The following is a 14,236-nucleotide window of genomic DNA, read 5'->3' as shown; positions in this document are numbered from 1 at the left end:
AATGTATTCTATTTGGTAGTGTTGGGTTTCTGAAATATATTTGCTTTAGCTGCATATACTGGGGGAGTTTAGGCACATTAATCACGACTCAGTAAATTTCTTGTGTTTTATTGCCTGCCGTGAACACGGATGACAGCACATTTCTTTTTAGCCACTCTTTTCAGGGTTATCAGAATACTGCTGCATATTCAGAACTGACTCTTTCCTACAAGATTCTAATACACTGTGTATCACTTTCATATGATAAAACATTTGTGTAACGTGTGTGTAAAGTGCCAAATTTTCCAAATCATTTTCCTGTGGAATCAGAATGCGTCTTAAGCACTTAGCTGTTTTTTTCTTTTTTCTTTTTTTTATGCTACAGTAACAGTATCTATCAAATTAGCCAAGATTAAAAATACCAGCACTACTCAGTACTGGCAAGGGCATCCTCATGCACTGCTGGGAGGAAAGTCAATTGGCACACTTTGACTGCAGGGCAGTTAAGGAAGAGTTAAGCTGTATGCATGGCGAAAAAGGGTGAGAAACTTTTACTTAGCAATTTTACATATAAGAATTCGTCCCGGTTATGATACTCATCTCCATTTTGATTGACAATTGCCAAAAATTAGAATGACACGATTGCCCAACAGCAGGAGACTAATTAAATAAATGATGGCATAGCCACATAATGGAATTCTATTCTAGCCATTCAAAGGGGTTGTTAGAAATGGATTTGGTGACATAGAAAGGTGGTCCTCATACAACTATGTCTCTGGAATAATAGCATTTGTGTTAAACGTTATACATGTTGCGTATATGTAAAGAAAAAGGTTAGAACAGTTGTAACAGTTTTTGTTGAAGAGGTATTTTTCTTTCCCTCTTGTGTGAATTTTCTTATTTTTATACAGTAGGCATGCATTGCTTTGAAACACTTATGTAAAAACAAAACAAAACAAAACCTGCTACCTCTGGGCACATCCTCTTTGAACCAATCTGGCAAAAATGGCCCATGTGAGGGTGAATCTGATGACCGCCTTCCCTCCCAGGCCTAGTCCACCGGCTCAGTGGTCCCCCAGCACCTGCTCACCACGCTGTCCTGGACGCACGGGATCTGCACAAGCCTCTGGACTGCGTTCTCCACGCTGACTCCCAGCCAGTTGAGGGCCGCCCAGCACCAGAGGTAGTCATAGCCACCATGCCAGAAGCTCACAAACGCAAACGTCACTGCGGTGGAAAACAGTGTCCCCAGCAGGCCATGCTGGGACCCGCCTACTGGAATGTACACATACCTAGAGAAAGAATAGGCTGTTAGGAGCCATACAGTGGGCTGTCCCTTCACTCCTACCTGCTTCTGCCCTTGATTCTCCTGTCACCCACTGTTAGCGACCATGTGGAGGTCCTTCCCTGCTTCCAGGAGGCCACACAGGGCACTCCTTGAATTCTCCAACACACCAGCAACCGGCAAAAACACAAGTCTCAGTTCTGAGGGGCTTGAGGTTAAATGAACACACAGGCTTGAGAGCTCTCATTACCGGAGCAAAACAGCACTTACAAGAGGCAGGGTGAGGAGTGGTGAATTTACAGTTTCTAAAAGGGGAGTGCCCAACCCTGGAAGCCTCATCACACAATGGCAATTAAGCTTCCAGTTATATGGGGACACAAACCTTCAAGACAGTTATATATTTTACAGCTCAAACTATTATGTTTATGGTAAGCCCAATATTTAAGCACAATTGCTGCAATCAAGCTCCTAAATAGCAGGAGCTGGGTGCAGAACAGGGGTGCCAAGACCCATTGCTCCAGCTTTCCAGGCAAGTTGTCCAGAAGGAGCAGTGACTTCGCAAGTAAACGGAAGAGCTCTGTGCTCACAGGTCAGCCAAATTATTACCCAAAATGCACAGCATCCCCGGGGTATGCTCTCTACCGCTGAGACAGCGATCTGATTACACATAAGCAGGACCGTCTTCTTTAATTGGTATTTTCCAGCTAGGGTTGGACAAAACTCACACCTTGGGTTGGTAGAATCTGGAGAGCTAGGAGAACAGCCTCCTGGCAGCAACCTTTAAAAAAAATAAAACCCATAGGTCTTTGGTCTGTTGGTGAGTGCTTCTTTGTCCAACCTTCTTCCAGGAAGGAAAATGAAATCTTCATTTCCTGAATACACAGTGTGTCCCAGGCACGGCACTACACACTTCACACACATTACGTGGTTTGATTCTTTGAAGCACCATATGGTTTACACCTGCTGTTCCAGCATGCCAGCCAGTTTACAATGTGTCCTGTTTGTATATTAATATTTTGTAGGAAATGTTTTTTTTATTATGTTATGTTAGTCACCATCCAGCACATCATTAGTTTTTGATGTAGTTTTCCATGATTCATTGTTTGCGTATAACACCCGGTGCTCCATGCAATACCCCGGTGATGGGTATTAAGGAGGGCACATATTGCATGGAAATGTTATTTTGAAAACCATTTTTGAATAGAACAATTTTATAGACAAGTCAAAAAAAAAATAAAAATGAAAACCACTCCCCAGTCAATAAATATTTCAAAAAACTATAGGATAAGTATTTTTAAATATCCTCCTTCACTCTGTGCTCCAGTTTAGATAAAATTATATGATCAGCTTAAAAAGGCCCATTTTGCAGGTGAGAAAACAGAGGCTGAGAAGTTAACTTGAGCAAGGCACACAACCAGGAAGGGGAGGAGCCATCCTACAACTCTGGCACCAGAGTTCATTCCCTCCATCACACCTACATCTTACACTCCAAGCTAAAACCAGAATGCACGTGAGAAAGTAGCCATTTCAGAAATAAGTGAAGCAAATAAAATGTCTTCTCTTGTGCAAAAAGAAGACCATCTTGACAACGACGAAATTAGCAAATATGTATCAAGGGCTCACTACAGATTACGGGATCCTCCATTTGCTTTCAAGCATTTATTTAGGCCTCCAGGACAGTCCTGGCATTATGGGAAACCCAGAGACATAAAACATTGTTCCTGCCAAAAAGGACAGGTAGAGCTGGTTGTGAAACAATAGCAAACACGTCCCAGCATTAAGCTAGATGATAGGGTATAAAGTAGACCAGGAGAGTTCGAGTGTGGAGGAGAATGGAGAGAGTGGAGGAAAGTGGACCGTAGCCTGGCAAGGCCAAGAGGATGAATTTTGCTGGGCAAAGGGGAGAAGGTGGGTGCCGCATCATGGACCTAGAAGGTCTGGACAATAAGCCAGAAAAGCCTGACAACCCCAGGCACGGTAGTTTTAGTTGGTGTTCTGCTGCCCCCTAGAGGCCGCTTGGTTATTGGTGCAGAACATTCTTCATCAGAAGCAAAAAATGGGCCACAACTCTCTATATATAGTCTCCTACCTTCATGGAGGGAGTTGCTGCCCCATCATGGCACTCCATGAGGCTGCACTTCACTTCATACAATGTTGTGTGCATATATATATATATATATGCACGCGGCCTTCTTACACACGTGTATGCATATATACATGTATGTGTGTATGTATGTATAGAGGCGGGGGGGAAGGGAAACAGGTGTTCAAACCAATTTCAAAAGTATGAGGAATGACTGCTATTGACAGAAACTACAGATAATTTTATTAAAAAAAGGTAATACTAATACCAATACTCTTCTCACCCAAGACAACTATTTCATGTTGACCTCTTATTGTATCTACGTTAAGGTGACTGGCCCTCTATATGTCAGGAAACCCAGTGTAGAATAAAAGCCTCTCATCATCCACACCAATGGTCCTCCATACTGGATTCAACTCCAAGGACACATTCTCATGCCTGTGACGAGGAAGTGTCTAGCCCCATAATTACACGCACAGCTATTTTAGGGGCTCTTGGCACTATGGCTTTGTAACTTTGCCTTCCAAATGACTGCCGACAAAAATCTGAGAATTCCTTTTATTCCTAAAATTCATATACGGCAGGTCTCCAAGGACATGAGGCTGCTTATTTTAAACCTGAAGAGGGTCTGGCTTCCAGACTGGAAGATAAAAATCCCTTCTTCACTCTTAACCTCTGGAAGGCAGGAGGTGCATCAAAAAGGAGAGTAAACAAGTTATTGTCTTTTACAAATTCTACCAGTCTTGCGTCAGTTCCATGATTAATAAAAACAGAAATGTCTCTCTTTCAGGGAAGCAGTAGTATGACCCCACTCACGGAGATCCACTGCACAGTGAAACTGATTTCCCCAAGGAAGAAAGCTTTCAGCACCACCTTCTCCACGAAGCAAAAAACAAAAAAAGATTTTTCTTGTCAGTGACTGTGAGCTTCAGTCTGCACAGGGCCTGCCCCTGCCACGCGGCTTCATATGGTCACTGCTTGCAGAGAATGCTGCTTGAAGGAGTTAGCATCCAGCCGCAGCCGCCTTCTTAATTTAAAACCATCTCACGGACCTGCACAACATAGCAAACCCCCAACTCAGGAGGAGGAACTTCTATAAAATGGAGACGTTATTAATAACATCTACCCTTTACTGAGCGTCCGTGAGCCAGGTGCTTTATGTATACTATTTCTAATCATTACAACAACCTAGCAAGGAACCAGTGACTACGTCCAGCTTATACAGGAGAGGTGAAATCTGAACCTAGAATGTTCTGGTTTCAGAACTCCCAGGCCTATGTTCTATTTTGCCTTTCTTTTTTTTTTTTTTTTTGGTAATAGAAACATTTCTTGGTGATATGTTCCTCTTATTTAGCCAAATCTTCAAAGCAGTCTCCACAAAAACATTCACCAGCATTTTACTAACTGAAGAAATGGTCCTTTGTCAGAAAGGAATCTTGCTGGGGAGAAAGATGCTTATTATTTACAAAGGCATTTGGGCCAAGGAGCACTGTGCCAGAAGTCCAGGGGTATAAGTTCAAATTTTAAACAGACTAACTAGTTTCCTTCTGTCCCACAGAGATGATACGTGCCATCCTGACCAGACAGGCATCCCACAGATGTCTGACTACAAAAGAAGTGGGGGGGGGGGGGCGTAAGAAGTCAATGGTTGGGGGGGGTTGTGGCCAAGTAGGTATACATGAAGGGAGAAGAAAATATGTGTCTCTCTCAAATCCACTATGAAAAATAACTCATGAATATATCCTACAGTTGGGGAGAGGGGTGGTGAAAATCCATGTGGTAAAAACATTAATCTTAAAACCACAATGCTCCGTTTTCCCAGGACCCACACAAGAGCTCCCCAGCTTGGCATATTATCTTCAAACTCTTTGCTGAGGCCTAATCCCTGACCCCCTTGAGGTAAGAGGAGGTAGGAGACTGAATGACTTGGTTTCTACTCTCCTGTGGAATGAGGTGAGGTGGGCTTGCAGGGTCCCAGTCTTCAATTACCTAGTGTTTGGCAAGGCCATTCCATCCTAATCCAGCTCTGCCATACCTTTCCATCCTCATTTCCCACTGGTCCTCTTGGCAAATCATGAAATCCTGAACAAATGGGGCTTTCATACCTCCACGCCTTTGGTCATACCATGTTCACATCCTCCAACCTCTCTGGTTTTCCAGCTTCTATTCAGCCTACAAAATTTTGTCCATTTTCTATCTCCTCCCAGAAGTCTCTTTTGAATATGCCCACTGTTCTACTTACCCCAGAGCACCTCCTCTTTGTACCACTGCCTGAATAGTTATTCACCAAAAGATGTCTCCTCTATTATACTGTCATTTCAATTAAGTTGTAAACCTCTTCCCGGAAGGACTAGATGCATGATGTGTGTACATGCGTGCAATGTGTTATTATAAAGTTCCTAGTCAACAGTATTTATTGTACCTAGCAACATAATTTTCACAGCCTCCAATAGCTTTTAAACCTGTGATAAATTATCACCACGGCCAGGGACCTATTATGAGCAATTAGGAACCAAGGGAGGATTGTAAGGTCCTGCCCCAGTTCTTGGGAGAAACTTCAAAGGACACTTGTTCCTAAAGAATACAGACACTTGAAGGACGCTGAAGTCTCTCCACACTTTGTAATCCTACTTCCCCTATTAGGGTCAAAAGCACGTGGCTCCAAACCACTAGACCTATCCTAACCTCAGGAAATTTCACAGATGACAGGTACTAGGCTTGTAAAGACAAGAACCTTTAGTAGCAGGGAAGGGCAAGACTTCTGGCTGCATTGCACTGTCGGTGAGGTGACCTCACCTTGGCTTCACCTGGGCTCTACGAGGAGCTCCTACTTAAGAGTTCTTCACAGAGCTGGCCAGGCTCTCCTAAACCCGGCTCTCACAGGCAACAGCCCCCTGAACTGACCCTGGCTCTGACCTTGGCCCACATTTGAATTCTCTCTTCCACAGCCCAGTCCAACCTCCATCCTCTAGGTAGTAGAAAGAGCTGGTGTTTAGACCTCACAAAGGAAGCTACAGATCTGCTTATAAAAAGCTTTCAAAAGAAGATGCACACAGTAAAGAAATCACTCTATCCAGTACAGATCATAATGGAATTTTAATAAGTAAGAACCAGCAGTTGGTTAATGGACAACTCTAGACTTTATCATCTCCAGAAGGCTAAAAGAGGTCCACTTTCAAAGCAGAGGGCACATTTTGAGCTGGGCTAATTCTCAGCTCTTTTACCAAGAGATGCTGGCTGTAAGTTTTACATGCAACTCTGAAAATTTGCTTATTAAAAATGCTATGTCCTATTTGACAACAGAACATTGTGGAATTTATAAAATAGAGATTAAACTCAGGCTATATTTAGTCTACATTTAAACTTCCAGGTTCGTGTAATTAGATGCCAACGTTTTTTTAAAATTAATCTTTTCGTTCCACAAAGTCAGTAGCTAAGTGGGTTGAGGTGCTGTGCTGATAAGCTCAAGCCTATAAAGTCTATCCTAGAGAAAGATTCAGTTCTACCTTCACAGACCGAAACCCAAACTCTAGCTCCCCCAAACCTCTATCTTCCTCACTGCAGAAGAGGCTGACAGAGAATGAATGGCTCAGCCCAGGCTTCCTCACCACCACAACACAGCTCAAGCAGCAACAGAAGCAAAGCATAGCACAAGCAGGAGGGCAGTGCTGGAGACCTGGAGATGTGACCTTGGTTCTGCTCTGCCACTTACCAATCTCTGTCACCTTGAGCTTGTCAATTAAGCCTACTCGGCATAAGCGTGTACACTGACCATATGCTGGGAGCACTAAAACCTTCTTTGGGGATGAGCTGCTATGAAGATCAGATGAGACAATATATGTGTAAGGAGTTTAGCGATGCCAACACTCCATATGAATGGGAGGAGGCATACTTACTAATAATGAGCCAGCAGGACCACACTTGCATTCAGGAAAAAACAAAATGCCATTATCATAATGATCAGATGCCATTCCTGTATCTTCCATAAGCATTTGAAGGCACCAAACCTCTGGTCTGTTTGCTCAGAGATGTTCTTTACTTAAAACAATTAGCCTTAAATATGCCACCATAAGAACCAAGCTGCGTAGTGCTCAGGGGTCTAAACTATGGGTTCAACACCCACCCATGCAGACCTGTTGATTAGGCGTGGCCCAGATGGGAGGCCGGCTGTTCTCCAAATATCTGATGTTGGCTATGGAGGGGCCTGTAGAGGGTATATGGATGGGTCAGGGTACAGTAGCCCCAACCCCAACTTGGTCCATCACCAACATCTCACCTACAAATCACTGCTGGCCTTCCACTCAGGTTCCCCCTTACCTAGCGAATACAAGAGCCACCTGACCAAATCCTTTCCTTATAATGGGTGACTACTGGGTGGGCAGGGCCTCAAGAAAATGCTTTTATAGGTTTACTCATTCAACCAGTTTAAAGCAGCCTGATAATGCTCCAGAAGTTTCCATCCTCGGTGATACATGAGTCTTTGCAGCACTACAATTCTCACACTACAGACTGGAACTAAAAAACAAACAAACAAACAACTCTTTAACATGCAATACTTCCAAAGTAACTTCCAGTCACACATGGAGGAAGTAAAGGTCCAGGTGGAGGTGACCACAGACAGGGGTACACACTATTTCCCTCCATGGGGTTTCCAATCCTCTTCAGCTTAGGAGCACATTGAAACCTCGGCTCTGGGGCCCATGTCTATTTTGGGCTATAAATAAACACAATATAAAACAGATTCTTTGGAGATTTGAGCAGAGGAGACAGAGCGGGAGTTTATACTCTTTAGTGCCACAGAGCTGAGTCTAATCGCTAATAAAAAGGTCCTTGAGCCTCAGTTTAATAACCACCAAGATTTCCTGGCTGCCTGCCCGTCTCCCCACCTTCCTCCCAAGAGGATGCTAAAAGCATCTATAAGCCTCCCTAGGCCAGATGAAAAGGAGGGGGTGCATGGAACATCAGATGAGAGGGGGCAAACCCAGCTGTCTACATGATGTAGGTCTGTATGATTCCCCATCTCACAGTCAGAGGGAAAGGGCTGAGGGGAAAGATGTCATCCTCTGCTGCCCCTAACATTTTTCCCCTGTGTTTCATCAGCAGATCCCAAGCCCTGGATCAAAATTACGACAGTCCTGGGCACACAACTCCTCTCATAAGCAGCTACTGTTTCTCTCGTCTGCTCCCTTTTGATCTCTGTCTCTCACTCGCATCCTCTCCAGTGCCACCCTGCTGGTCTAATCTTCTAACTCATTTATCATGACTGTTAGGGAAATGTTCACTATAAAATGAACTTGTACAACTCAAAAGTTGCTGCACTGGCACAATGCCTTGAGGGTCTCTAGAACAAAGTGCTCTGAAGACAAGTGCAATAAAGAAACGCCTAACTGATAGCTGAAGCATTTCATTCTCCATCTGGATTTATGGTATAATGATTTTGAGACAGCCATGTTAGACAGGGCCTCATGGAGGCAGGGCCCACGTGTGACTATATATAGGTATATAGTCTATGTTCCTACAGCAACACAGGATCGCACACATAAAGTCCAGGTGCTTGGTCATTCAGGCGCAAACAAAAAGTAACAGCTAAGGAGAGGAACATGCAACTTCTGTGTCCTCAGGAAGCATCTAGTCTGACAATGGTAGCCAAGTCCTTATCCTCAAGGGGTCCTGCCTACAACGGATTCCCATGGCAGTATGTCCTAAATTAAAACCTATCTATCTGGCTTTTACAAAGTCATTCTCCACCTGGCTCCCTCCTATGCCACCAACTCCATCTTCTGAGTCTCCAAAATAGGTTTTCCACTCTAGTCAGTGAACTGCATTCTTACACAAGTCTGGGCCCCATAATCATGCCACCCATCCTCCCACCATGGAAGACTCCTGGCCATCACTGCCACCATCTGATTTTTCAAAATGCGTTCAACATTCACTTCAAGGAAAATTTCCCCTGCCGATCTCACAGAATGCTGGTGGCCCTTTGATTCTTCCTTTCTTCAGAATTCATGGGTTCACTGTGGCCTAATTTCCTCAGACTTGTCGATCTGCTGCACTCTAGCATTTCTGAGTGACTTCATCAGGTCCACGGACATGTAAGATTCCGCACCTCACAACCAAGACATGGAACAGGGAAATGTTACATTGCCCTTCTTACTTCCCCCAGAGTCTACCTTAGCTCTGAATTCAGGGGGTGTTCAATAAATCCTGGCCAACTTCCTTCTTTCTCTCATCCTCCTCGTTTCCCTGATTCACCTTCCTTCTCCCCTCCCCCCCCCTTTTTTTGACTGTCACTCTGAACAAAAGATGATTCTCCAGCTAGAAGGTATGGCTTCGTAAGTAAATGTCATCATTCACATCTGCTGCCACATTGTCCTCTAAGGTGCTGTGGGTTTTGCAGAGTAACATTTGCAAGGTCAGACTAAGTCACAGACACCAACAGGAGGGGCCCTGAGCCAGGGGACAGCTGGCAGGGACTGAGAGGTGGAATGTGCCAACTCCAACTTCCCCAGGAAACTGCCAGAGCTACCCAAAAGGGAGAGTTAACCAAAAAGCAAAATTTCTGTGCTAAATGGTTTTTTGTTTAAGATTTATTTATTTATTTTAGAGGGGAGTACAGAGGGAGAGGGAGAGAGAAACTCAAGCAGACTCCATGCCAACTGTGGAGCTCAATGCCAGGCTCGATCTCACAACTCCAAGATCATGACCTGAGCCAAAACCAAGAGTTGGACGCGTAACCAACTGAGCCACCTAGGTGCCCCAATGTGTTAAATGTTTTTAAAATTAAAGCACCCAAACTGGGAGGTTTAAGATTCATAATGTTAACTTTAAAAGCTTCAAATAAAATCATGGACATGCCCATCAGTGTTAGGTACCTGTGAGGGGAGGGTATTCTTGACGCCAACAGGAGTATGGCTTTAACCCTTCAACTTTTGGACAGTATCTCTTCCTCTGCCATAAATGTCACTTCCAAGTCCAGTGTGTGTTTTGGCTATAAGAGAAGTACTGAGCTGAAGGGTCAAGACCATTGTTGGACATGGATTAATGAATGAACACACACACACACACACACACACACACACCACCTTAGAGCATAGAGAAGGGTGGGAGTCTGGGTGGGTAAGTCACGGTCACGGACTTCAGAATGCTGGTTCCTTCTTGGGGCCTTAGGACCTCCATGCTCTACAGTATGGGCAGCCACCCCTCTCTCTTGCGAGGTTCCAGAAACTCTTTAACAGAAGAGGGAATGTTCTGAAAGTAGGTTCCCTATCTCCTAGCCTTGATCATGGAATAGAAAAAGGGTGTGTCTACTGAGCTCTCAAAATAAACTTCTTCATCAGTGGCACCTAGGTGGAGTCAACTCCACCTAGAGAGTTTACAACTAAGAAGAGATCAAGGGCTAGAGATCAGCTGGGGGGTGAGGTCTCTATGGCTTGGAACATGAATGTTCTAGACTGATCAATCACAATGGCATGTTGTTTTGCTACTGGTTTCTGCTAAAACAGAAAGGATCTGTCTTTTCTAATGGATTTTCAAGACATGGAGTGCCTGAATTATGAGCTTATGCTTCTGAGTTCCCCATTTCTCCACCTCCCTGCTGCCATAAAGCTAACTCATGAATTAATATGAAATGCATGAGGAAAGGGTTATCTGAAGGAAGCCTACAGGGAATCCTGACTCAAGGTGATGAATCCTTTACTGATAGCAAATTTCCACCCACCAATTTATCTGCTTTGCCAATTCAGACATTTATATTCTGGACCTTCTTAAAGAGTAACAGCCCATTGGTAACAAAAATGCTCATCTGGGGTGGCCATAGATGGGGTTCAATGCCCAGGAAGGGAGAAAAGTGGGAGAAAAAATGCCAGCAGATATCACACAGGCACCATTTTAAAAACAATGCCACTCAAGACTGTTTTTAGGAAGAAGAAAAATAAAGGTCTCTGGCGCTGAAGTGATTTTCAGAAAATAAAGCAAAATGGCTGCTGGTCGTAATAATGAGGCTACTCCTTCTCTGAACTGAAGTCAGCACTCTGACAAATCAGCTCTGACAGAAGTGTTTCGACTGCCTCTCATTTATCATAATTATGATCCATAATCCCTATCAGGCATGATACCTTTTAAGGCCGGGCTCTGGAAGGGAAAACTGATAATGCTTGGGTTTGGGCACGAATGGCAATAAATCTGCAACGGCATCCAACACAACCATGCTCGCACAACATTTACGGAAACAAAGCAAGAACATCATCTCATGCCCGGAAAACAATGCCCCAATAAGCATTTTTCCCTTAATGCAGTGAGAGGCTGCCCAGATGACACTGCTTATTCGAAAGATCCCATGGTAATTGAATGAACCCTTGAGTGCACATTAGAGATTAATATTTTAAGAGCTGGCATTTTACAGAGACAGTCTAAGAATGACATTCAATGTGTGTCACAAAAGGCAGAGTCTTCTGTAGATTAAAAATACCACCATTCATGCAGTAAAATCGTAAGAAATCAGACGTCAGACGTGGAACTGGATATTAACATGGTAATCCGTGTTGGAAAGCATCCCGTCCCAAGGGTTGAGGAAAGAAGTGGACCATAAGAATGGCATTTTACTTGCTCCCTGGGCTCCCTCTCAAGTGTGGTCAAGATGAGGAAGGAAGTTTTATGGGCTGGAGGGTACTGCACTTGACTTTTACCTTACTCCTGAGAGAGGCGGGCAGAGAGAATGGGGAGTAATTAAGTAGTCCCCAGCTGTAAGTGGCTAATGTAACTGCAGGGAGCAAACAGGTCTTGAGTCTGGAGAAGCAGAGAGGCAGGTGGGTTTCAAATGAAACAAGTGCTGTTCCCAGATCTTCCCTCCCACATACAGTCCTGCCATCCAAGACTATGGCCAGTGAAACTGCAGACAAGGGCAGCTCCCAAGAGGAGCCATTTCATGGGGGCCAAAGAGCAACAGCATCCCCTCAGAGCTCCTACCTGCCTATGGTGTCTCATCTGCCCAGACTATATCCACTAACACAAATCTAAGGCCCAGTAGCCAGTCCAGCAGGCCTGGGCTTCCAACACCATCACCCTTCCTGATGAGAAAGGAAAAGGCATGGAAGAAATGCAATCAATCTGGGTCATGTGCCCAAATACAAGGTGTAGGGCAGAAAGTAGCTGACTGAGTTTACTATCTCCACCTAGGTGCCACTGATGAAGAAGTTTATTTTGAGAGCTCAGTAGACACACCCTTTTTCCATTCCATGATCAAGGCTAGGAGATAGGGAACCTACTTTCAGAACATTCCCTCTTCTGTTAAAGAGTTTCTGGAACCTCGCAAGAGAGAGGGGTGGCTGCCCATACTGTAGAGCATGGAGGTGCTAAGATGCAGCCGAGGGCTTTAAACACCAACTCCTTTTATGGAGCCAGGAGCCAAGAACCATCCAGGGGGATGCTAGAGTGGGCTTGAGGGAGGGGGCAACCAATCTATTCTTGAGTTCAACTGTGGGATCAGTATTCCAAGCCCGTCTGGTTGTCCTCATGTCTGCCACTTTCCTGCTGCATCACAGTCATGACAAGACCTCTGAGGCTTCAGGCTGGACTCGAGGGCTCTGCCTTAGTGACCCCACTGGGAGTCTCAGTACTGTGATTCTCAGTCACTTCAACTCTCTGTGTTCCAGCTCTTAAGTGAGGAGTTCGCTAGAATGATAGAAATCTCAACACCACACTGGCTGTCAAGGGGGACTCCCAACTCACATTGGCTAAATGGTCTCCCCAGCATGGGGCCCCTTCTGCTCGTCCCGCCACCATCCAGCCCTGGCCGATGGCTCTTCCTCAGCACCAGCAGCTGCACATGTGGCTGCCTCTGGCACAGCTGCAGAACCTTCGGTGCTCTCTCCAGCATCTCCTGAGCTCTCTAGGAACGCTCGGTCTCCGGGGCTACACTGCAGTGTCATGTGCCCAACGCCACTCTTGGTGGGGGCTTGCGTCAGGGTCTCTGCTGAGCCCCACGGGGCTAGGTAGCTCTTTGGAGGACCCTTGTCCAAAGTCCCCTCGGGAGTGAGACACCTCACAGCACAGACTCCACAAAGGACTGAGCCGCCCCCCACAGCTCTGGGGGAGTTCAAATACTTCTGACAAGTGTACTCCCAGGGCAGCACCCAGTGCTCAAGGTAAAATGTCACCCTTTAAGGGCACGGGTTGCCAGAAATGAAGCATTCTAATGGTGACTGAGTTGCACCTGTGTAACCTGGTATCACTTAACTGCTCCCAAATCATGCATGTGTGTATTTGTGCTTGTGAAAGGAATGTGCCTGTTAAAAATATGCTGAGTACTAACTATGGGCTAGGCCCTGTGATAGACACTGAAATCACAAAAAGGTGAATAGCACTGTCCCGGGCCTGCCTGGACTAGACAGACTGAGGTAGAGTTAGACATCCAGAGGGACAGTTAGAAACTGCAAATAAAAGCAGAAAACAAACAAACAAACACAGCCCAGAGATCTAAACAACACGCACGCACTGGGGGTGTGCAGGGGAAGAAGGGGTTAAATCTGCAAGAGAGGATTCACTGAGAAGCCCAAATCTGACGTGGAATAAGAAGGGACACTGAGAGAAGGCTCTATTTTGTCTTTACTGACCAGTTGACCCAATACCCATTTAACCCTCATATTACTGACAAACTCTTACCAAAGCCAACATCAGAGGAGAACTGTCATCATTGCCTGCTCAAATCTTTCAAGGAAAATGGAGCGCCTGGGTGGCTCAGTCGTTAAGCGTCTGCCTTCGGCACAGGTCATGGTCCCAGGGTCCTGGGATCAAGCCCTGCATCGGGCTCCCTGCTCATCGGGAAGCCTGCTTCTCCCTCTCCCACTCCCCCTGCTTGTGTTCCCCCTCTCGTTGTGTCTCTCTGTCAAATA

The 14,236-nt window shown here is 45.2% G+C and overlaps 1 protein-coding gene across 1 annotated transcript in view; it reads right to left on the bottom strand.

Moving 5' to 3' along the window:
* The window catches only part of HHAT (hedgehog acyltransferase), a 333,533-nt gene that overhangs the window by 75,714 nt on the left and 243,583 nt on the right, over nucleotides 1-14,236 (bottom strand). Inside the window, exon 10 of the mRNA XM_032393120.1 lies at nucleotides 1,070-1,271. Within this exon, the coding sequence (XP_032249011.1) occupies nucleotides 1,070-1,271 (202 nt within the window). The remainder of the gene's footprint in view (nucleotides 1-1,069; nucleotides 1,272-14,236) is intronic.

The sequence above is a fragment of the Phoca vitulina genome, unplaced genomic scaffold, assembly GCF_004348235.1.
Source record: "Phoca vitulina isolate PV1807 unplaced genomic scaffold, GSC_HSeal_1.0 scaffold71, whole genome shotgun sequence".
Taxonomy (NCBI): domain Eukaryota; kingdom Metazoa; phylum Chordata; class Mammalia; order Carnivora; family Phocidae; genus Phoca; species Phoca vitulina.
The sequence above is the reverse complement of the archived record's forward strand: the minus strand, read 5'-3'. Positions and strand labels throughout refer to the sequence as shown.